The 24,956-nt window shown below is 47.7% G+C and overlaps 1 protein-coding gene across 3 annotated transcripts in view; it reads right to left on the reverse strand.

The window, feature by feature from the left end:
• The window catches only part of TPP1 (tripeptidyl peptidase 1), a 152,532-nt gene that overhangs the window by 39,526 nt on the left and 88,050 nt on the right, over positions 1 to 24,956 (reverse strand). For all 3 annotated transcript variants that reach the window (XR_014967990.1, XM_085623561.1, XM_085623560.1), the window contains 3 exons: positions 9,822 to 10,010; positions 4,173 to 4,245; positions 3,430 to 3,550 (listed from right to left, as the gene is read on the reverse strand). Coding sequence is in view for 2 of the 3 variants with exons in the window: in XM_085623561.1 (XP_085479687.1) it covers positions 3,430 to 3,550; positions 4,173 to 4,245; positions 9,822 to 10,010 (383 nt within the window). In the remaining variant the exon portion in view is untranslated. The remainder of the gene's footprint in view (positions 1 to 3,429; positions 3,551 to 4,172; positions 4,246 to 9,821; positions 10,011 to 24,956) is intronic.

Below are 24,956 nucleotides of genomic sequence, written 5' to 3' on the forward strand. Positions count from 1 at the left end.
CCTGTTGATGTTGATCCATTAATCCAACTTCAGTATGAACTTTGCTGCAAAACAGAAAACTGTTGAGAAGGCATGTCAGTCTAAGTAACAAGTCATAAGGGGGATGATGTTTGCAAGGGTATAGAGTTGTGAAGAAATGTTAGTCTGGATAACTAGTCACCAGGAAGATAACTGTGAAGGAATGACGTTGGGAAGGAGTGCTAGTCGAGGTAACCACTCATAAGAGGGATGAAGAATGTGAGGCTATAGAGTTGTGAAGAAATATTAATCTGGATAACTAATCACCCGGAAGATGATGTCTGTGAGAGTACAAAGTTGTGAAGGAATGTTAGCATAGCTCACAAGGGAAATGATGTTTGCGACTGTGTGAAGTGGTCAAGGAAAACTAGTCTAGATAATCACTCATGAGGGGGAGGGGATTAGGTTTGTGAAGGTATGATGCATTGTGGACGTTGGATTGCACTGTGAAGGGGTGGACTTAAGAAGCAAGGAGATCTGATGTACTGATGTATGTTAAACCTCATTCCTGAAGCAAATGTATGTCCAATTTGTGCTGTTATCAGGGTTGAACTCCATTTGGTCCTCTGCATAAACTAGTGGAGGTAATCTTGTCAGTTAATGCATGCAGAGAGTGGACCTGGATTTTCCACTCTACAGAAATTTGACTCTATACAATATCTGTTAACAGTGGTTCACAGGGGTCTAGATGTGATCACTAGGGAAACTATGACACAACGGTGGAGAAGCTGGAGTATCATATTAAGAGGCAGATAGTCCTGCCCACATGCACAGCGAGTGAGACCACCAGACTACTAGATTATTTTTATTAACTGTGCAATTACTAATCTTTACAGTATAAAACACATGAACAGCGCCACCCTCCCAACCACCCTTCCCCCAGGAGCAACCTGGTATTCAGCTTTAAAATAGCACCATGGCTACATGGGCTCTATTTACTGCTTTATGTCCACTTAAAACTTCAATTTAAAAAGGAGTTAAAATATTGGGTCACCACCCTTTCACACTTTTACTCCTGTAAGGGTCAATGGCTATATAAAAATCCAACAGGGTCGTTCCCTCCAAGATGTCAATTGTCATTAATAAAAGTTGTTAGTGTGCCCCCTAGTGGGCCCCATGTTCACTTTATGATTCCAGTGACCGTGCGAAAAACCCCTGGGTTAGGTGACGACTGACAGGGTTAGGGCACCAGATGATTTTCATTACAGAATGACAGGGACCCTGAAATCTGCGGCCTTTTGATGGGAATCAAGTGCAATTCTAATTTGACTGGTAAACTTGCCAACTCTGGCAAGTAAGCAAGTTGCGGTTTCTGAAAAACACCATTTCGAGGCCTCACTGCAAGTTGAGGCCCATGCCCCTTAGGGTCGGGTGCAGCAAACGACGACGATCGCTGGCCAGCTCTGGGCAGCAGCATAAGAGATGTAGCCAGGATTCTCTGTGGTAATTGCATAACCAGCAAGAGAGGATGTTGTCTGTACGTGCCCATTTTGGGTTGAAATCCGAAATCTTGAGGGCCGTGAGGCGCAAGTACAGAATTTTCTTTCTTGCTTGGGCAGAGAGCGAGTCTCGCAAATATGGTTGAGCTTTCCCGGGAGTATATGACTTATCCAGGGCCAGTGTGAGAGAGTTGTACTGGAGTGAGGATCCATCCAGTTCAGACGAGATGGTCTGGACTTGGTGCTTCACAGCCTTGGCCCCGGGAGAGAAAGGAATTTTGTGAAGGGGCATGCTCTTTGCCTCGATTTTCAGTTGGTCTATTGCTTGATCCAACTTGGAGTGCCATGGAGAACCCTCTGCCCTGAAAATTCATTTTAGAAAATATTTAAGATTGTTTTTAGGGGCTTTCAGTATTCTGATGGGTTGAACTCCAGTTGGTCATCTGTATAAACTAGTGGAGGTAATCTTGTCAATTAATTCAAGCAGAGAGTGGACCTGGACTTTCCACTCTACAGGAAATTTGACTCTATACAATATCTGGTAATAGTGGTTCACAGGGACCTTGGTGTGATCACTAGGGAAACTATAACACAACAGTGGAGAAGTTGGAGTATCATATTAAGAGGCAGATAGTCCTGCCCACATGCACAGCGAGTCAGACCACCATCTTTAAAATAGGGGTCCTGCCAAAATTCCTACATCCATTTTGTAATGTGACACCACCAATAGTACTTAACAAGACTGGTGTGGGCTGAGAAAGAACATTTTATTCAATGGGGGACTCATATATTACCCTTAAGCAAGGGGGGGTGGGGGTTTGTGGTCCCAACTTCCAAAGATACTATTTAACTTCTCAGGTACATTTTGCAGTTTGTTGGTACACATTATTCCCCCACTGGCATCCTCACTTAGTTACTGATAATGAATTATCAGCCCCTCATAGTCTACAAACTTTTCTTACACAAAAACTGGAGAGATTGTAAAAGCAAATTAAATGACGTTTTCACTGGTTTGGCTTGGCACGCAGTAGCTTAATATGCAGGGTCAGTGGTCTTGTATTTCCCATGCTTGCCGCCACCAGACAACGGTAGTATTCCCCTCACAAAGTGCACCAGAGCAGAGCAGTTCCTTTATAAGATGTAGATGTTCCAATGGTGTTTCAGGAAACCACAATGGATAGAGCAGGTTTGGATTAGGAAGAGAGGACAGATGTGTCATAGAGCTGAAGTATTACTAGCGTAGAAATGGTCAAAATGTAAAAACTCTTCAGGTCTTCAAGTTGTTAAAAAAGTGTTTCTTCCCTGACAGAGCACTTAACACGCTGGTTACAGATACTGGTGTATAATTCTGTTTTACTTAGATGAGAGATGTCTTGTAACAACATGGAATGGTGCACTATCGCTCTTTCATATACAATCCCAAGGGGAATGGTATGGCTGAAAGAACAAGTAGGGCATTAAACATCTTCTAGGAAAGTAGTGTGGACTTTTAGGAGTATTTGTCATTGTTATTTTTTATTAGGTTTAGGGGGGAGAATCATTAATAGTATAATAGGTGAGAGCCAAAAGGTAATATTGTGGGTAGAAACCATGAGTGTAAATTAATTCTGGTTAGATGAAGTGTAAAGGAAAGACATATCAATTTGAAGTCCATGGGGAATGTTTTATGTAACATGGAGTACAATAATGTGAGGAGAACAAAGGATAAAGGTATCAAGGCAGGCGTTGTAGTCAGAGGGTAATCTCAGGTGCGTGGCTGAAGAGGTTCTGTGTATATGGATTGCAGGACGATGGGGACACTTAAGAAGCAGGTAACACTGGAGGGTGATTCAAAACAAACAATAAGGCGAACTAGAGGTGAAGTAAGTTTTATAAGAAACATGCACTGGGACCAGGAAGAAAACAAGGATCATCAAGTAAAGTGGACAACTATCATCTTGTTGCATCAAAGATTAAAAAAAGACCAAGGCACCTGATAGTCTGGCATAGGAAAGATGTTGCTGAACCCTCCACCACTGATGTAGTCTGTCACCTCGTAGGTGACAGAGAATGGGTTCTTGAATGACGTTCCTCCCACTGTGGTGACATATGGACTGCAGAGAGAAGGACGAAAACACATTTTGAGAATTACAAATACAACAAAACTCAGACCTCCCAAACTTCTCCTCCATTCCTACCTTGAACTGTTAGCACTCCATGATCTGCTCTAAAACATGTGACAAGCAACCACAAACACCAACTCATCGCACACTTTGCTTCAGTGCAGCGTTGCTTCTCTCTGTGGCCGTCATCGACTGTTCGCTCTTCAGCTCTCCTAAACCTTGCAGATTAGGTCACCTGGGTTATCTATTTATGTATGTGTAAGTGACTAAAAATGTGTTTGACAACTGGTGAAGCATCGCCAAATGACCTCATGGTTACAGTCACAATTCCCACCTACTACCTAAACTCACCACCGACCTCTGATGTCCATGCTAAAAGTTGCAAGTTTCATTAGATGTTGGCTCCTCACCAGTGTTTTCATTCTCATCACCCCCTACTAGTACTCTGGTACTCAAGTACATCTCATGACACTGCCATTCACACAAACATCAACTAATGTTCTACCAATTGTAATGAAGGTCTGCTTTACAGACCTTGTGTTGTATTTTGTCTGTGAGAACTCTCCAGCTACACCTGGAAGATCAGGCTAGGGTTTACGAGACATGTTCTTACCTGGAAGCGGGAAAACTGGGCCTGAATACATTTATCCCTTTCTCTTCGTGCCGGCAGCCAGCCCCAGAGTCCCCTGCAAAAAAAAACCATGGAGATTACCAGCTGCACTGATCTGAATCCCCTTCTGTGATAAGATGGAATTTGTGAACTGGAGAATTGATTCTCCATCTGAGGACTTCAAGAAAGCAGCAGTCACCTATGATGAAAGGCATAAGGAAGGCACAGCCGAGGATCCTCTATGCCACAGATGTTCCAATGCCAAAGCAAGGATGCATTAGTGATGGAGCTCACAACTGGGACAATGAAGGGTTTTATGAAAGAAATTAAATTACACATACTCACCATTTCCGAATCTCTATCCAAGAAAGAGGACAAGTCATGTTTTAGGAAAGGAGTGGTGCTGTGAATTGGCCTTTCTGGGAGATCATGGAGTACCCCCAAAACCTTCCAAAATAGAGATGTGATACCATCTATAGGACGAACCATCACTGCTTCACCATCTATCTGGTGGATAAGATCATCATTGTGACTTTATAAACACCCTTAAAGTCTGAGGACTTTCAATCTGGTCAAGTTCCTCAACTGAATGGGAAGAGGGAGAGCTGGCAGTGTTTTTTCCACTATTCTAAAGAGCTTTCTCTTTGGCTTTCCCAGTCACATCCACCACCTATTTACTTCTACTCTACATTAAATCCCGCGGCCAAAAATGCACATATTCCTCTACACATCCCTAGTCATTTCAAACCTTGATAGTTATGCAAGCCCTTAAAGAGTTTTTGACATGGAAAAATCTGCAGTGGTATCTGTGGAGCAGATCTACACACACTTGCACCTGGCTGTGGCTGCCCTTCTCTGACAGTCCCCAAGATCTTCAACACCTGTTTTTGCTGAGTTTACTGCCCGGACCTTGAATATATTCCAATGGATCAACTCCACATCTCCCCTCACTGTGTTCAGTGCTCCACTCCACTGCTGCCAGGTGCCTTCCCTACTGTCTGTTGCATTACACCCCTACTTCCCTCCGTGCTCCATTCTTTGACACTAGACAATTCTCTCCCTGTCAACACCCTCACTCTCTCAGGGCCTCACTCTCAGCCTGGTCGGTAAGCCTTTACCCGGTGCCTCGCGCTCTGTCTGGAGACTCTAGTAGGCTGCACTCACTGTCCCTCCTCTCACATCAAAATGAATGTTACACCCACATCCTGACACAAGGTGGTTCCTCGACAGGTGAGACAGGGGTCTATATTGACTTGTAATGATTTTTGAAATTTGCTGAAGCTTCAATGTTTCCAAATGAGAATCGAATCAAAAGTAAGAAAGCCTGTCCTTTTTGCCTTAAAGGCTGTGGCTGGCATGCTATGCTAGAAGGAGGGATGCACAGAGATGGACATCAAGAGCAGAGTCTGAAGGTTACGGATCTCCAAAGGCCATTGCAAAGGGAGGATACCAAAGCAGGCAAGGACTGCATTCAGCACCAGTGCTATTTCGCTGGAGTCCACTGACAAGCGCTTCCAATTCTCTTCCTATATCTGTGATTTCAGGGGGAGACAATAACACAAATGTGACTGCACCACAACATGAAAACAAAGGGCAGCAGCCACTGATGTCCGGCTCCTAGGCAACAGCCCATACAAGGGTTCACCATCCTGTAATCCTATATTTACAGATTGAAAGACTCTCACACTAACATTTCCCCACCGCATTGAAAAGTGAATCATTGTTCACCATGAGTATCATGTCTGAGTTCTTATACATTATGTATGTATGTGTGCATGCATTGGTATTTATATATCCTAAACCATACGGGTGACTCCAGTAAAGTCACCAGTGAAGATTTCAGGGTCTCGGTGTAGGGATCCCCCAGCGCTTTGGTAGGACACAGTTGAGAGGCAAGTTAGATCTCTGAAATCTGAATGGAGGTAAATGTAATAGTGGGTCAGAATCCACAATAATATCTCCAGAGGTGCCAAAACTTGGGGGACTGCCTTCCTCAAAGAACCACTTGTGATCAAACACTGCTAGTGGCAGAGCTTTGGGCGCCAACTGGACCCCAGGGCTTCACTAGGTTCAAATTACAGATGGACTTTACGGCTGTAGGCCAACTGCATCTTTCAAAAGAGCTATATCTGGAACTGTGAATACTATGAAGATGGTTCAAATGGCTCTGGAATCAAGACCGTTGCACTCCAGTCAACTGTACATGACCCCTAGCCAGGGATGTGAAGGTGTAAGATCTCTGGGTCCCTCCGGAACGGGGAAAGGTTTCCTGGTGTTGTGTGGGCTCACCAGCTTGAAACAGGATAACCTCTCCTCAATTCAGTGAATCATGCAATGTTGGTCTGTGGTCCCCCTATTGGACATGGTTGACTAAAGGGATTTTGACACTCTTCAGTGAACCCTCTGATCTTTATCCATCTCCAGACTAGGAGACATGCCACTGTCATCCTTGTGCGCATCCTCTACTACGACGCCCCTCCCTCGGACAACATCAGTCTGTAACTTCTCTTCGAGTACTGGCCAACCCTTGCATCCTTCGACATATCACTTTGCCCAACCAAAATGTAATTCGAACATTGAGCCACATTAACTCCTCTTACACCCCTGTAATGAGAAGGTCTCCACAATTTACCCTACTAAAAGACACTGCATGACAGCATGGCAGTGCAAGTGGTGTGTCAGAAAGAAAGAAACATACACTGGACTTCCTATCACTAGTTAAAGTATAGTGTAGTGCCTTCAATATCTCCTTAAGTACCAACTAGGGCTCTCAGCAACTGTATCTGTATCAAACAGGACCTGTTTTCACATGCCAGCCCTTCGGACCGGTGTTCATACATCAGCCCCTCAGATCTAGGTTCACACGCCAGTCCCTAAGACTTGTGTACACAAGTCAGCCCCTCAGACCTGTGTGCACAAGCCAGCCCCTCCGACCTGTGTTCACAAGCCAGCCCCTCCGACCTGTGTTCACAAGCCAGCCCCTCCGACCTGTGTTCACAAGCCAGCCCCTCCGACCTGTGTTCACAAGCCAGCCCCTCCGACCTGCGTTCACAAGCCAGCCCCTCCGACCTGCGTTCACAAGCCAGCCCCTCCGACCTGCGTACACAAGCCAGCCCCTTGGACCTGTGTTCACACGCCAGACCATTGGACCTGTGTTCACAAGTCAGCCCCTCGGACTTGTGTACACAAGTCAGCCCCTCGGACTTGTGTACACAAGTCAGCCCCTCGGACTTGTGTACACAAGTCAGCCCCTCGGACTTGTGTACACAAGTCAGCCCCTCGGACTTGTGTACACAAGTCAGCCCCTCGGACTTGTGTACACAAGTCAGCCCCTCGGACTTGTGTACACAAGTCAGTTCCTCGGACCTGTGTACAGAAGCCAGCCCCTCGGACCTGTGTACACAAGCTAGCCCCTCGGACCTGTGTACACAATCTAGCCCCTCGGACCTGTGTACATAAGTCAGTTCCTCGGACCTGTGTACAGAAGCCAGCCCCTCGGACCTGTGTACACAAGCTAGCCCCTCGGACCTGTGTACACAAGCTAGCCCCTCGGACCTGTGTACACAAGTCAGCCCCTCGGACCTGTGTACACAAGTCAGCCCCTCGGACCTGTGTACACAAGTCAGCCCCTCGGACCTGTGACCACAAGTCAGCCCCTCGGACCTGTGACCACAAGTCAGCCCCTCGGACCTGTGACCACAAGTCAGCCCCTCGGACCTGTGACCACAAGTCAGCCCCTCGGACCTGTGACCACAAGTCAGCCCCTCGGACCTGTGTACACAAGCCAGCCCCTCGGACCTGTGTACACAAGCCAGCCCCTCGGACCTGTGTACACAAGCCAGCCCCTCGGACCTGTGACCACAAGCCAGCCCCTCGGACCTGTGTTCGCACGCCAGCCCCTCGGACCTGTGTACACAAGCCAGCCCATCGGCCTTAAAACAAATCTGCACAATTACCTTGTGCCTAAACCTCAGCCACCCAAGAAAAACAATCGGCCTCGAGAAATCTTCTTGCTCACTCGCTATGGCGAGTCAGATTTCATCAGGGCGAGCTATTTCTAGGACCTATTTGCTCGTTCTGGTGAGCTGACAAATAACAGGTGTTCTGTTCACTCACAAAGTGAATGAGTAAAAAAGATGTCTTTAAATCTTGTTTTAATCTATTCACATTTGCTCTGAATTCACAGACAGAGGTCAAAAGTCAGTTTGTCTTATTACATTTACTTTTCTTTCTGACCGTGAAGTTAGAGAATTTTTTTAAGTGACCTGTGTGACAATGATGCTGTGCAAAGCATGTGACACGAAAGACTGTAAGATGTCGAGCTTTTTTTCTAAGACAACATTGAAATAGCTAATAAGTAAACTGTACAAACATTTCAAAATAGATTTCAGTAATTATTAAGGCACATTTTTTTAATTCTGTGTGGTGAAACAAAAGATTTTTACAAATCAGAACACTTTACTTGGTGATGTGCAAATGCTAAATAGTTTTGCTGAAACACAATTTCCAAACAATATTTATGGGCTACATAGTTTTATCAGTAAAACTGCAGGTTAGTGGGAAAATTTGGGGACATTTCAATGGAAAATGTGCTGCCTGTAAATGACAGTGCACTACCACCTCATGTGTTAGTAATACATTTATTAAAAGTGCGTTTTTAAACATGAACCAAGAAATATTTCTGCCCTCTACCTGATGAAAAAGCTATTAGTGAACTAAGAGGCAAGTCAGGGGTCATGTGTACCCTATATGTCGACTTGATTTTTATTATACATGGAGCAAACGTTTAGACTATTAAATATAAAAAATGTTTTTTTTGAACAGCAGAAATGCTGAACTCGCATGCCTGAAGGTGTTCTCACATGCGATAATAAACAAAAAGGCAGCTCTATAAAATAAAATATTTACCTAGGATCACACAATTTGAGACCAATTTGCAGGTAAAGTACATTAGTTCGGTCGAGTAGATTATTCAAGTTAGTAGACCTCTAAATCTAGAAACATTTTTATGATTTTTCAAGGCCTGACAATCCTTGCTTAAAAATTGTGTACTTTCCACAGATTTCTCATTTCTGAAAAATCGACAAAAACCCCATATGGCCTCACACGAAACCTGATTTTAAAAAACGTACTAAATCTCTTGCAAACAATCTGTACGAACCCCCTGTATGCTGAGACTCTAACTAAAACACTAAAACAAGCATCGGCATAGCCAATAGGTCTCGCCTTTGGGAACTTATAAGTGTTTAGCCATGCAACAGTTGCATAACTAAATACTTATAAGGTCCCAAAAGCGAGACCTATTGGCTATGCCAAGCGGCCGTGCGGCCGCGAAAGTGAAATTAATCGTGGTAAAGCGTGGCGCGCGCACCCGCGCACATGCACTGTAGCTCTAGGCTGGCCTGGTAGCACTTTTTGGAGCCCTCTCAATAAGTCTCGCCAGACCAGCGCATGCACTGGGTCAGGCGAGACCGAAACAGGGATGTCTCCTGGTGCCTCATGGTATCCCCTACCGCCCTGCCTCAATGAACTGCTGTGGCTGGGTAAGGTCACAACTGCATTGCACCCTGGGTACAGCAGCCCAGATACTGTGGGGTAAGGTGATAATGGCCAGATACCATGCATGGTATTGTTGTGCTTTCGAGGCTGTACCTGAGGCAAATAGTATGGTGAGTCCTCTCGCTGCCGCCTTCATGAACTCCACGTTAATCCGCTCCATGTAGGCCACCGACAGGCTGTCTTCATCATCGCCGTAGCTGACGCTGTGGACCCACGGGAGGGCCGACATGTTACTCAGCAACAACAGCCAGTCCAAAAATGGCTCCTGCGACTCGTGGCGGCCTACAACAAATCCAACAGATAAACAGAAATCAGACCCAAAGCCGCTGATGGAGGTTTACTACTCAATACATTCCTAATGCTCATACCTATGGTGCACATCAAGAACTACTACAAGCCACAAAATCCTCATTAATTAAACATGTTGGGTAAATAATGGTCATACCAAAGAAAAGAGTTTAAAAGAAAATTTCTGAAAAAAGGCGGGTTTACTTACTGTACGAAATGATTGCGACAATGATATGCGTTTGAGTTCAGATGCGTGACAGGTCATACGACAGAAAAGTCCATCACAGTTTGTGAAAAACTACAGATGTGATGAAAAAAAAAACATACACAGCAGCACGTAGATATGTGGCTAAGCTACATGTGTCAGCAGAGATCCCAGGAATCCATGGTAGCGAGGCCGTGGAATCACAGTGAAGAGTCCAGTGTTGTGGGTCAACACACCATACCCAAGTAACACTGAACTCTGGAGCACACAGACAATATTTCAACCCACTGAAATGTTCAGCAGAGGAGCGGAGAGGTTTGTGAAGCAGTGATGAACTGTACAGCACTACACATAGTCTGGTGGAGCCATGCTTCAATCAATCAATCAATCAATCAATCAATGACATTTATAGAGCGCACTACATACCCGTAGGGTCTCAAGGCGCTGGGGGTGGGGGGGGGGGGGTGCCACTACTGCTCGAACAGCCAGGTCTTCAGCTTCTTCCTGAAGGAGAGGTGGTCTTGGGTCAGGCGCAGGTCGGTCGGGAGGGAGTTCCAGGTCTTGGCGGCCAGGTAGGAGAAGGATCTTCCTCCTGTAGTCGCTCTTCGGATGCGGGGGACGGCGGCGAGGGCGTGGTTGGCTGATCGGAGGTGGCGTTTGGGAGCGTAGAAGTTGATTCGGCTGTTGAGGTAGCTCGGGCCTTGGTCGTGTAGGGCTTTGTGTGCGTGGGTGAGGAGGCGGAAGGCGATTCTTTTTGCTTCCGTGTGCGGCTGGTTGGTCTCTACCTCACGTTAGCGTGATAGCGAAGCCTTCGCTATCGGATAGCGGTGAAATCAAACTCAAGCAAAAGAGCTTCAAAAAACGCTATTCACTAGACAGATTCTCAACGTCTAGCAAAGAACTGAGAAAACACTTAAGTAGACCTTGTGTGGACACATTACTACTGGCATGTAGGACGGCGCATGTGATCCTCTGCAAGCGTAAGACAACCTGACGTAAAGGGACATCTTGGGAGCACACAGAGAAAGAGCATCCAAAGCACTCCTATGAAAGAGTTTGTTCCTGAAGCTCAAAGGTGCCCCACACCGCTTCCGCATAACAGTTGCGACTACTGGGTGGAGCACACCACTGGATCACAACACTCCTCAGCTCCCCAGGGCAGAACACGGACAAAGGAGCGCGCGCCATCTGAGAGACAGCACTTGATTTTGGTCAGATAAATAGAGGGAAAAGAGCACAAAGAAAACTAAAACAGAAGTCTGTCGGTCTTTGTTTTTAAGCACATATTTTTGTGAAACTGCCTCAAGAGAAAAGGAAGAGCCTTTAGATGAAGCCAAGGGTATAGCGAAGGGGAGACAATCCACACGAGGGAGGTCGATGGACTCTGAATTGAGAATGGATTTCCTGGACTCTGGTATTTGTAGAATCCAAAACAGCCTAGTTGGAGGGCAGCAGAAGTGCGGTGAGGCAAACTATCACCCAAGGAACATACTTTGATTGTCCGCGCTGCATTGCAGATGCTACTACCCAGCTAGGAATCAAGCTGGAGAACAAAGGATGCACCGTGTTCAGCCAACACTGTAATCTTGTGACTGGAGAACACGGCTCAAGGCCAACATTGAAATCTTGGAAATGGACACCGTGACATGAGGCCAAAATCTGAATATTTGGAATCGACAAAATGTGTCCGGAAACCTATAGCACGACCCTGAGAATGTCTCCAACATTTAGACAAGAGGAACCCAATGCTGAAATGGAACCTTCCACAAAATGCCATTCCTACCACCTAGCATTTCCAACACATCTCCTAATATAAAGGATCTCCCGCTTGTGTGGCTGGGCCTATCACCCGCGACAGGAGTGGATGAAAACTGTGACCGTATGAAGTCAATGTGGTTTTCGCATAGCCCATGGGTAGGCTGCTCTGGGCTCAGGAAATAGACTCCGCCACACAAGTGATGAGTGTTTTTATTGTGAAAAGTGTTGGAACGCTAGGCAGTAGGAATTGTGTGGATATTCGCACATTCCTGAACTTTCCCTCACAGAAATGTGAGGAAAGTGCATGATGTTAGCCAAAGTTTGAAGTTTGCATGGTGTTCTTGTAAGGAAAATGTAGTGGGATCCAGGAAAACGACACCACCCTGGATGTCGCTCGGTCACTAGGAGTGACAACGCCCAGAGTTCGCACGGTTTCCTGGCTGCCCGCTTACCCTGGGCCCAAATAGTGCGTCTATTCACCAGGCAAGTGAGAAGAAATTGAGATTTACCCCCCCCCCCCTCGACCCGCCTCTGCTGACCCAATGTCAAAACTACGTCCAAAAGAATCCAAACTTCAGCCTACCCTCTCTCAACGTAGGCCACTCCGGGTCGCAGACTGTACTTGCATTTGTAGGCAGGGGTTCTTGCTAATAGCATCGGGCATGGTTCCCTCCCCTACCAAACATCTTCTCTGGTGTCTAGTGGGTGGATCAACCACTAAAGAAGGGGAACCCCTAAATAGATGAAGGTAGAGCAGCAGGGGATAATTCACAAGTAAACACAAAAATATCTGCTGTACCTATAGTTATTTTATAAATGCATCTAAGTCATTTCTTAAGGCAGAAAAAACCACTCTATCTAGACCGTGTAAAGATTACATAACACATTAAAATAAGGTATTAATCCATTTTTTAATTTTGAAATTAATTGAAGAAAACCTGCTTAATGAATAGGTTGTAACTATCTCCCAAACTGTTTCTTGGGATATACCACTATGGTCAACATCCGTATATATTTTTTTAATCTACTGTTTCCAACCGAATGTTCTTCCCCAGATTTTGTGTAACGGTATCTAGTTAAAACAATACATCTAGAAATCGCTTTGATTGTTAGTATGATAAAACCATTCTTTGTTTTGTCTTTTTTCATATTCTTTCTTGTATTCTGGTTATTTGTTATATGTTTTTCTCATCATGTGTGCAACGTCCAGAATTTAAATTGTGTATCCAATGCTCAACCACTCATGTGTCTAGACCAGTGCTCATTTTACATGAATTTTGTTATCTGTAACTGTATGAAAAATTGGATTATCAAATGCATATATTTAGAATAAGCGTTTTTTGTTCACTAATTTTTGTTTATCACTCGGTAGGTCCCATGGAACTCACATTTGAATAATTTCTCGCCCTGAAGAAGGTGTTACCCCGGGGAAAGGGGGTGTTACACCGAAACGCGCGTCGGCGTATTGAACTGAACTGTTCATTACACAGATTTACTAAGACCTTACAATACCACAAGAACAATTCTTTTGTTATCCCATTCTGCTTTCCATACCTGGTCATTCTTTATTGTATTCATCTGTGTATGCTTTACACCTAAGAAGACTCGCCTACCATTTTTGGGCCTGTATTTTGTTCATCTTTTAGATTTTAGGGTGTATGTGTCACTTGTTACTATGGTGTGAATGGTTCTTAGTATGAATGAGTATGTTTGAATAATTTTATATTACAGACTGTCCATGGGTACCAATGTATTGTAGGACTAATAGGTCCTTGGTTTTGTTGAACTGTTGGTGTAATTTATAAATTCTGCGTATTCATTAAGCAGGTCTTCAATTAATTTCAAAATTAAAAAATGGATTAATACCTTATTTTAATGTGTTATGTAATCTTTACACGGTCTAGATAGAGTGGTTTTTTCTGCCTTAAGAAATGACTTAGATGCATTTATAAAATAACTATAGGTACAGCAGATATTTTTGTGTCTAGTGGGTGGATCCCCAAGCATGGATCCACTGCAGAGAGATACTGCCAGGGACATTGTTCGCTTACCGTAAGTACCTCTTCTGCACTGATCGGTCCTTGAGGGACTGAATTATGCCCCCAAGCATCAATCGAAGTGAAAGCCGAAGACGTCCAGTGGCATCAACTGCATTCACTTACGAGTGCGTCATCAGTATGCTTAGAGCGCTGGCCGTTGCAGCGTCAAAAAAATAAAATAGGGGTAAGATAGAAGCTCCTCCCACACGTTCGGAATTAAAAAAAAAAAACCCTTGTGGTGCTTGTAACAGAAGGATTGCTCATTGTGACGGACGGACTGTTCTAGTCAATGCACTGCAATGGGAGGGCGGGTGGATATCAACGGCACATCAACTGCACCTAAGGGGTTAACAGCACAGGTCATACAACTCACTAGGAAGCAAATGATGCGAATGGCGCTATCTATGGATACAAGTGACAATGCGCCCACAAAAGAGGTTTGTGCATGACACTCAAAGACTGTGAATCGCAAAAAAACATGCTCTGCAGCCCTAAAAGACTATTTTTCTAAGTACAACACCCATTTTACAAGTTAGAGAAGAGTTTTGCAAATAAGAGCGTGCAGGAAATGGACTTCCCCCTGCTACTTGGCACTCACAATGGAATGTATGATAGTTTTGAGACCGCATGTGCTGTTGCAAACCACTGATCATTTACCAACCCCTGAATTTTGATCAGAACTGATTCGCAAGGAGGAAGATAGCTCCAGGGGCCAGCTTCATGTCTGAGATTCACATATGGAAACCTTGAGGTGAGGCAGCGGCCCATGGATCCAATGTCTTTTCCCTCTATGTCTTCCCCAACTGGAAGCTTTTTTTTTTTTTTTTTTTAAATCGGGTATAAAGGTTTCCCATTGGAGACCAGACCCTAGCAGTCACCGGGTGTCACAATTAGCGACCTGCCTAATTAATATGTACTATGGAGGCGCGTTTGTTACCCTCTGCCTGTCGGAAGTTTTCTGATGCGATCGCTCAGTACACGTGTTGCATCACAGTCAAATTGCAAAAGATGGTTTATAAAAGTACATCGGGACCATTGATTGTACAGAAGCCATAAGGGCAGGGGTGTAAGGAAGCCCACGACAACCCTTGGGTGTGCTGTGGTCATTCGTCCAAAGGAAGTCATCAAACCTCCTCATGGGCGAAGCACAGCTGGGAACCAACAGGAGGTCCAGGAAACTAACAATTGCTAGCCCCAAACTGCTCTGACCCTACAAGCCCTACCCCCTACGTGAGTGTTTGGGCAGCGGTGAGATCTTTCCCAAAGCAAACCTTACAAAATATTTTACCGAATAGAGGATTTTACCGCACAACAGCTTCATTTTCAAATATATGATCTAAACCCATAGGATTTAGAAGGTCTAAAGCATCACAATACTTCAGTCTGCAACAGCAAGCAGGAGCATTACTCAGTGGCAGCAATGTTTGTTTATCCCCAGGAAGACCTGTGCCTTAGGAGAAGCACCAGCTGCTCACTGAACATGTGTTTATGCTAAAGAAGAAGAAATCCTTGGACAACACAGGGTGGGCCTCTGATAAAATCCACATTAAATCCTCAAAGAAGAGCTGCAGCAACACTTTCAAATACTGGCCCTGAACATAATGACCAACACTGTCCCTGTGCACAAAGGAGCCCGCCAAAGAAATGACCAACCACACAAGAACGGTGTTATCACCATCAAGATCTCTGGTCACCCTTCTACAAACCCTTGATCTGCACTTCCTTTACCCACAACCGGAATGTGGCAAAGCATCACGAATAAGCGTGGTGTAAACAGAATATGAGTAAGACGATTAAAGATGAGTTATACACAACACACAACCTCGCTAAAACTTTGCCTACGAGTTGAACCCTCATTTCAGATGAAAGTTGACTAGTTTAAGTGACCAGTTCACCAGTTATATGGGGTGACCAGGTATATGGGGGAGAGGGGCAGCACTGCAATCCACATGCAGCACTTTCAGCACCTTTTATTTTATTTATTTATTTAACGTTTTATATAGCACGAACAAGATCCCGAAAGATAGCAGAGCGCTTTACAAAGGAAGGAGGAAAGAACATAAAGCCAATATTGACAACAGCAAGAAGACACAACAGGAATTCTCACCTAGATCCCAGACAAATAAGCGCCTTAATCCCAGAGCAAAAGAATCAAGGAGAATAGTACAATAAACGAGTAAGTAGCGTACTAAGAAAGGAGGTAAACAATGCGGAAAAAGGAGCATAGATCCAATATCGACATCAAGTAGGAATATACAACATGAATACTCGCCTGTTTCCCAGAACAAGTGATTCACAGAGAGTAAAAAGAAAAACAGGAATATAAAGGGCTGCGAAGGGGACGTAGAATGCGGTAAAGAGGAGCAGCATCACATGAGGGTTCAATGGCTGTAGGAACAGAGATTTCGAGCAAGTGATCCAAGCACAAATTAAGGTAAAGATGTGTTCATTAGGAATCTTTTGGCTTCCAGTTTGAAAGCAGTCGTTGAAGAGATTCCGCGTACTTTTTAGTTCATTTGTTCTCTTAATGTGATTTTGTTGTTGAAATCTGCAGATGATGAAGTAGATGGTACCTTAGATTACACATGGGCATTAGTCTTCCTGCCAACAATACTTTTAGCTCAATATCACTTACAAAATTGCATACTGTGCTAATCACCCATCTAGTGTTTAACCAGAAGACTTTACATTGCTTTTCCTAAAATTTGAAAACTGAGGGCCTGGTCTCTGGGCATCTGTAACTGGAATTGTTACAATTTCAAGTGTGCAGAAGAAGCCAGACACTGAAGGTGGGTAGTGCATGGGTAGGTAAGTGTTCTCGGCTGAGAAGAAGCGTATTAGGTACGAGTTACTAATGCGAATACAGTTCTCCAGAAAAAAGTTTCTTACATTCACCATCCTTTGAATATTCCCATTTACCAGACTGGGAGTTCTCCGTACAAATACAAACAGTTGCAGAGACACCAGCACAGCAACCCCTGAAACTACAGCTCGTCCACCTTCTGGTTCAGGCTGCCTCCCTTTCGGTCAGCGAGCGGGTAAACAGTGAGTGAGTGACCTTCAAACTCCGCCCTTGGAGGTCATTGTGTTGAGAAGGCTCCTTTGGAATGAAAGTCCTGCTCTTTACCACCTCATCTGCTCCCTTGTCCATGACAAGACGGTCAGGCCTTTGAAGCATGGACGCAGAGCCCATCCCAGTCAGGCTCGACAGCCTTCTGCCTCAAACACCTCCCTGGTGGGGAAGTCGAGACCTCCCTCATCAAAAGATGTGACCTTGTCATCAATACCTCCATGAGAAGGCACCTGGACTTTCACTTGAGATCCGGGCTACTAGTGGCACCTAGGTCCTACCCATGCCACAGGAACATCAAATGATACTACAGACCCCCCAACTTCAAGCCTCCCTCTGGAGAAACCCTCAACTGTGAGATTTAGGATTGTTAACTGGAGTTGTGGAAAAAAATTCCTGCTGAGAGTGGCTCACAACTAACAGGAGACGGTGGAGGACAAAAGGCAGACTGTAGGAGCACAGTGAACCCAGACTACCTGAGGTACCCAAAGATCTGTAAGTCCTTGAATAACATCACAAAGGATAGGGAGAAGTAATCAATGGCCTGTGGGATGATTTTTACATAATCGATAGACGAGCATTGTAATCGAAGATAAACTATTTTCCTTCCAGATCTCTTTTGCATGAAAGCGAGGACAGAATGTTGAGGTACAGATACAGACACCGGGTACTCCACTGCCTACGCCTCTGCCAGGAACATACTGTGGTCCTCTGCGAATGGATTAATCGGCCTCAGTAACTCCTTCAAACCCTGCCATTCAACCAGCAATAAACTTGGAGGGATCACCGATAAGCAAGCTGGTTTTTGCAACTGGATTCCCTTCTCCTGACACGGATCGCCGTATACCCTATTGGATCCACATTCTGAGGAGAAAGCAGAGGATTGCCGAATCAGGGGAGGAAAGAGCCTCCGGGAAGAGAGGACTGCATGTTGGAGGGGGAGAGCGCTGCAACCTGCCAGGCCTAAACAGGAAGCTGAAGACCACAACACACTGAAGAAGTTGTCAGGTTACACAATCGGATGGTAGCGGCTTTAACGGGACCCTCATTTGAAGGGGGGAAAAACAGAACTCAGCCCTTTCCCTTTAATTATCAACAATAGAAATGGCCGCAGCCTAGGAGAGCTCCGCACTCCCTGACATCTTGCCCCATCTATCCTGTCATTAATCCGCGTCCACGGCGACGTTCAAAGGCACTGCTGAAGACCTGGACGCAGCGGCGACGCCTGGGCTGACTCTCGGGGCGGTCGAGGCCGCAGAAGTAACAAACTCCGGGAGACCGGGAGCGAGGCCTGCCTCCCGGGACTGCAGCAGGGGACTGAAGTTGTCGAGCTGAGCCACGGAGGTGGCGCCCGGCGCGACCTCGCGCAGACGGAGACGGCTGGGAGGCGGAGCGGCGAACCTCGGAGCAGCGGCCCCGGATGCACGATACTTCCCGGACGGCGGAACGGGGGCGGACCTGAACCCTGCGGCGCTGAGAGCCTCCCCCGGGGAGAAGTAAGCCTGCTGGGCGGGGTGCGTGGTGGGGAACAGGTACGAGCTCGCCGGATGCGGAGACGAGGGAGCTCCTGAAGGCATTGTAGACGTTGGAGCACCAGCCCCCCCCCCCGCCGGTACCTAAGACAATTTGGGGACGACATCGGCCCGGCTGCTGGAGAGCCGGAGCGGCGGCCCGGGGTCCGGGTGGTCGAGCCCACAGAGACGCTGCTGCAGACAACCCAGATCTGCGTTTCGGGGTGCCAGCCGCGGCCCTGCTGGGAGTGTGACTCGAGGCCACAGATCGACTGGTGGCAGCCTCGGTGCTAGGCGACGGGGGTAGAGACTCACACCAACGCCCCCCCCCCCTCGCAGTCCTAATAGGCACTACAGACAGCAGCGCTGCCGCAACGAGTTCCCCGCGGCCTCAAAGGAGTGGGCCTCTGCAGGACAACGACCTCTGGTGCCGGAGGCTGCGGGGGAGGAGAAGACGCACCGAACAGCCGAGAGCTGCCCATACCGGCAACGGCAAGTACTGACTGCCCTCGCGCCTGCCCCCTGCGCCTCGAGCCTTGCGACACACAATGGGGGGAAAGGACAACGTGGGACACAGGCAGGGAAGCTGGACAAATATGCCTACCGCCCAGAGAGATCGGGGGCCCCGGAGACTCCCAAGAAGGGTGAGGACGGAGCACCGGCCGGCCCGCCTGGAGAGTTCACCCTGCAGGATGTCATGCGCACATTGACGCAAATGCAAACGGCGATCGGCACGATCTCAACGGATATCAACTTGTTGCGGGCGGACGTCTCCAAGATGAATGACAGGCTGAAAGAGGTGGAAGTCACGACGACGACCCTGTCCGCGGAAACGACGCAGCTGCAAAACAGAGTGAGATCCTTGGAACAAGTGCAGAAACAACTGGAGGCAAAACTGGACGACCAAGAAGGGCGCTCCCGTCGAAATAACATCCGCCTAGTGGGAGTGCCGGAGACAGTGCGCGGTCCGGCACTGGATCTATTTGTTGAAGATCTGATTAAGACGAAACTCCAACCTAGAGGACTGTCGGGGTTTTTCTCGGTGGAACGGGCGCACAGGGTGCCGGGAGGAGCGCCCAGGCCTGGGGCCCCCCCACGGCCTATACTGGCGAGAATCTTCAACTTCCGCGACCGAGACACCATTTTACAGACGGCCCGAGTCGCTCCACCGCTACAAGTAGAAAATACCAAAGTAGAAATATACCCGGACTACACTGCGCTTGTGACAAAGCAGCGGAGAGACTTCCTAGAGGTAAAGAAAGAACTCCGGAGAAGAGAACTGAAATATGCGATGCTCTTCCCCGCAAAGCTCAGGGTGGAGGCGGAGGGCAAGACCTGGTTCTTCTCGTCACCTACAGAGGCCAGAGAGTGGCTAGAGGGCTGGCGGAAACCCACGGGCCGTCCTGTTGCAAAACAGAGACAGGGACACTCAACGGATGGAGCGGAGGAATCGGATCTAACCTGACAGGGGGCGACCAGAAAACCAGTGCTACGCCGATCGCACCGCAGGGACCGAAAGAACAGTGACATTGGTTCGACGCCCGGTGCGGCCCCGGAGGGCCGGACTTGGACCTCCGCGCCGGAGACTTTCCCTGGCGCTGCACAAGGGACTTTCGTGGGCGGCGTATGCTGCCATTTTGCTAAAGGCTGAAACCAGGGGCCTGCACCGACGGAGAGGTCGCTAAAGCCGTGGACATCTCAGAACTTCTGAGGGGGAGAATGAGACTGGGGGCAACTGGCGTCTCTCCCCTGGCACGCAAGTACAAAGTTAGGGGTGTAATGCACTCTGCTCAGTTGGGGTGGTGGGTAGTTTGGAATCCGCCGGGCAGGGAAGCAGGGAGGGGGATGGGGGGAATGGGTGGTTATCAGGGGGTTTTTGTTACACACAGTTCATCTGCATACCGAGAATACAGGACACGTCAATACAGACACTACTCACGACGTCCATTGCACGGGACACACACACGACACCATAATCTATGGGACCAGCCAGGACACAGTCCTTAGGGGAGGCTGACACCCAGAACGTCACCGCCCATACTAGCCACGGCAAACGCCTCGCAGTTCTATCGTGGAACGTCAACGGGTTGGGGGACAAGATAAAAAGAGGGCTGGTACTCCAGTACATTAAACGGAAAGGGCCGGCGGTGGCTCTATTACAAGAATCGCACTTGGTGGGTTCCACGTGTAAAGCCCTAGATAGATGGGGGTATACCATGGGAGTCCACTCTGAGTTCACCTCCGGCTCCAGGGGTGTGGGAATATTGATTAACAAGCGATGTCCACTCATAGTACAACAGACGTGGGCCGACGCGCAGGGCAGGTTTGCGGCGCTGGCGGGACAGTGGGAAGGGAAACTATATAACTTCGTTTCGGTATATATCCCGCCGGCTTTGCATAATACAGCGCTCCCAGACCTCGGAGCATTTCTGCTTTCGCTTCCGCAAGGGGCGACAATTATAGGAGGGGATTTTAACGCAGTAATTGACGCGACCATGGATAGGCGTCCCCCTAGAGGGCCCAGTAGCCCTAGTACCAAACTTAGAGATTTCATAGATACGATGGTCCTTACGGACGCCTGGAGGGCGAAGTTCCCGCGTGATAGACAGTACACCTTCCACTCAGGAGTCCACAACAGCGAGTCGCGGATAGACCACATTTTTACTCAGATGCTAGGGCTGGATCAGCTAGCTGAGGTGGTGCACTTGCCCAGGGGCATATCGGACCACTCCCCGATACTGCTCACCTGCTCATCAGGCATCCCCGACCGGCGTAGGCTATTCCCGATTTACCCATATTATCTAACAGTCAAAGAGATCAAGAAATCATTGGTCACCACCACCAAGCGTTATTTCAATGAGAATGAACAGACGGTGAAGTCACCAGCGGTGCTCTGGGAATCCTATAAAGCGGTCCTGCGGGGCCAGGCCATTTCATCCGTGGCCCACTACAAGCAGCGCCAACAACTCCATCAGTTCGAAGAGAATCTGCAAAGGGCGGAGACAGAGCACACCGCAGACGTGACGGTTGCCACCGCACACGGCCTGCAGCTGGCGCGACAAGAGTATAGGGCATTTGTATTGGAGGAGGCAAAATCTAGACTTCAGAGTACGAAGAACACAGTCTACGAGCAAGGGGACAAGGCGGGCAAACTGCTGGCCTGGTTAGACAAGAAAGAAAAAGAAAGTAGGTGGATAGCGGAGCTGGCCAAGACAAATGGTGAGGTAATTACGGACCCCCAGGCCATAGTGGAGGAACTGGCGGCACATTATGAACGTATATACACGCCGACAGCCACGGCCACAATTGCTGATAACAAAGACTTCCTTCGCGACATCCAAATGCCAAAACTGGCTCCAACAGCAGCACAAGCGCTTGAGGCAGATATCATGCAGGCAGAAACAACCCTGGCGATACTCGCACTCCACACAGGGAAAGCCTTAGGGCCGAACGGTATCCCGGTGGAACTCTTTAGACACCTGGCTACGGTCCTCACGCCCCACTTAGTGAACATGTATAAAGATAGCTTGCAGAAGGGGGAACTTCCTGGGGACCAGCGCCTGGCGACGATTGTAGCGATACACAAACCGGGTAAACCGAAAAACAGTTGCATGTCATACAGGCCCATATCTCTCATCAATGCGGAAGCAAAGATCCTAGCCAAGGTGCTGGCAATGCGACTCCAGCCTCACTTGGGGGCGGTGGTCCACCCGGATCAATCAGGGTTCATGCCGCGCCGGAATACGGCGCTGAACCTGCGGCGAGTGCATAGTGTCATGGCACGTAAATCATTAATTCAAGAAGATACTATAATCCTGTCTCTGGACGCGCAAATGGCGTTTGACATGGTGGAATGGCCATTTTTATTCGCGGTCCTTCACCACTTGGGGTTTGGGCCAAACTTCATAAAATGGGTGGAACTACTATATACGAAGCCTATGGCGCAGGTGGTGGCCAACGGGAGAATCTCAGGCACTTTTCCCCTGGCTAGGGGAACGCGGCAGGGATGTCCGCTGTCGCCGCTTCTCTTCGCACTTGTGCTGGAACCCTTGGCGGCGTGGATACGCCAAGATCAAGTGATCCGTGGACTCAAGTGGGCGCCGGGCTGGGAGGACAGAGTATCGCTCTATGCAGACAACATGCTCCTCTATCTGGCTTCACCGACTCGTTCGCTCAACTGTCTGATGGATATCTGCGAGGTGTTCGGCCGGGTGTCAGGATACACAATAAACTGGACAAAATCGCTCATTTATGTACTTTCGGGGGACCAACCTCGACTCCCGCGAAACTGTGCGGCCAAGATAGTATCGGATGGGTTTAAATATTTGGGCATATATGTCACGGCGCACGACTCCCGCTTCATAGCTGAAAATCTTCAGAAGCCTCTGGAGCGGCTCCGCAAGGATGTGCAGGGCTGGCGCGCACTGCCGCTTACTCTCTTGGGCAGGGCGGCCCTGTTTAAAATGATGGCACTCCCGAGGTTCCTGTACGCCCTGCAAAACACACCCTTTCCGATACTCCCATCGTACTTCAGAGAGGTCAATAATGAGCTGAACAAGCTGCTCTGGGATGGCAAGGCGACGCGCATAGCGATGCACAAACTAGTGAAGGGTTGGTATTATGGAGGAATAGGGCTCCCCAACATCAGGGTCTATTACTGGGCCGCACACCTGGCGGTAATTAACCAATGGCTTCACGTGGACCAGGCAGACCCGGCCTATCGGATGGATAGACATTTGCTGGGGGCGGACAACCTCATGGGGATACTCTACAACACCAATCAACACAAACATCTAATAGGACCAACGGCTCACACAGTCAGGATCTGGCATGAAGTTCAGAGGGCTATGGGATGGGAGGGAGTCATCACGCGGGCGACGCCGCTCTGGGATACTAACAAGCTAGGGAGGCTCAAGAACACGAAGGGCTTCCGACAATGGGACCTGATAGGTATTTCGAGGGTGGGGGACCTGTGGAAAAAGGGGGAGATCATCACATTCACGCAGCTGCAAGAGAGCTATGGCCTGGCGGACTCGGAGCACTACAGATACTTACAGATAAGGCACGCATTGACGGCACTCATACCCCAAGGCACAAAATTGCCTGAATCCTCTCCACTAGAGGATAGGCTCCTTACTGATCATATGGCTAAGAAAGCCATATCACTCACTTACAAAAAAATCATAAATAACCAGCCAGATCCTACGCAAAATCTAAAAGCTAGATGGGAGACTGACGTGGGGGAGTTGGATGAGGCGGATTGGCAGGAAGCGTTAGCTTCCCCCAGGGAGGTGGCGATTTCGGCCCGATTTAAACTGGTACAACTTAAGATACTGCATCGTACCTATTACACGAGGACGCTACTACACAAATTACATAGAGCCGATACGCCGCTTTGCGTTAGACAGTGCGGGGAACAGGGCACGTTTTGGCATATACTATGGGAATGTGTCGACATCCAGAACTATTGGAAAGCAACAATACGCACAATGGCGCAGGTGATGGGAGTGACCCTGATTCCCGATCCACGGGGTTGCATCCTGAATGTCTGGGAGGCAGCGGACATCACTCAGTCAGTACAAACATGGGTGGCTCTAGGGGTGGCCTTAGCAAAAAGGGATATAGCGCAGCACTGGGGAGCCAGGCAAGCCCCGACACTCAGGAAATGGTGCAGTGGTATGGACGAACTGATGGTAACCGAAAGAGCAGTCTACGTGCATAGAGGCTGCCCCAAAAAATGGACCAAGATATGGGGAAAGTGGAATGAATATCGTGGCAACATCTGCGATCCCCCACAGGACGACTCACAATCAGACACTTCCGACCAGTAGGGGAGCACGCGGAGGGATTGGGGGAAGGAGATGAGGGAGTGTTGAAGGAGACAGGTGTCAAGATAATGAAGAACCCGACAGGGGTCTCTCCTGTTGATTACGATTGTATTCGCAAAAGCTGTAATGTACGTTGTGAAACACGATATGGTAATGCAGTAAAGGTTGTAAGTAAAAAGGTTAATAAAAAGATTACAAAAAAAAAAAAAAAAAAATATCAACAATAGGTATTCTAGTCTGTTCCTTCGTGTGCTGATGAATGCTTGGGTTTTGACACATAATGTGACATAAGTCACTCGATGGACTCTTTAAGTACCTTTAGTTCCCAAACAGCAAGCCAGAATCCTTGTGTTTTATGTAATATGAAGGTTGCACTTCACAACAATGTATTAAGGGCCACAATTATTTAAACATTCCAGCAGTCACCTTTTGTCAGATAAAGGAAGGAAGGCACAGGAGGATCAATGTATTCGACCCAGATCACGTAGTAGGGTCCAGTGCAGGAATTGGCATACAGAGATCTTTCGAT

Source organism: Triturus cristatus, chromosome 8 (assembly GCF_964204655.1).
Source record: "Triturus cristatus chromosome 8, aTriCri1.1, whole genome shotgun sequence".
NCBI lineage: Eukaryota > Metazoa > Chordata > Amphibia > Caudata > Salamandridae > Triturus > Triturus cristatus.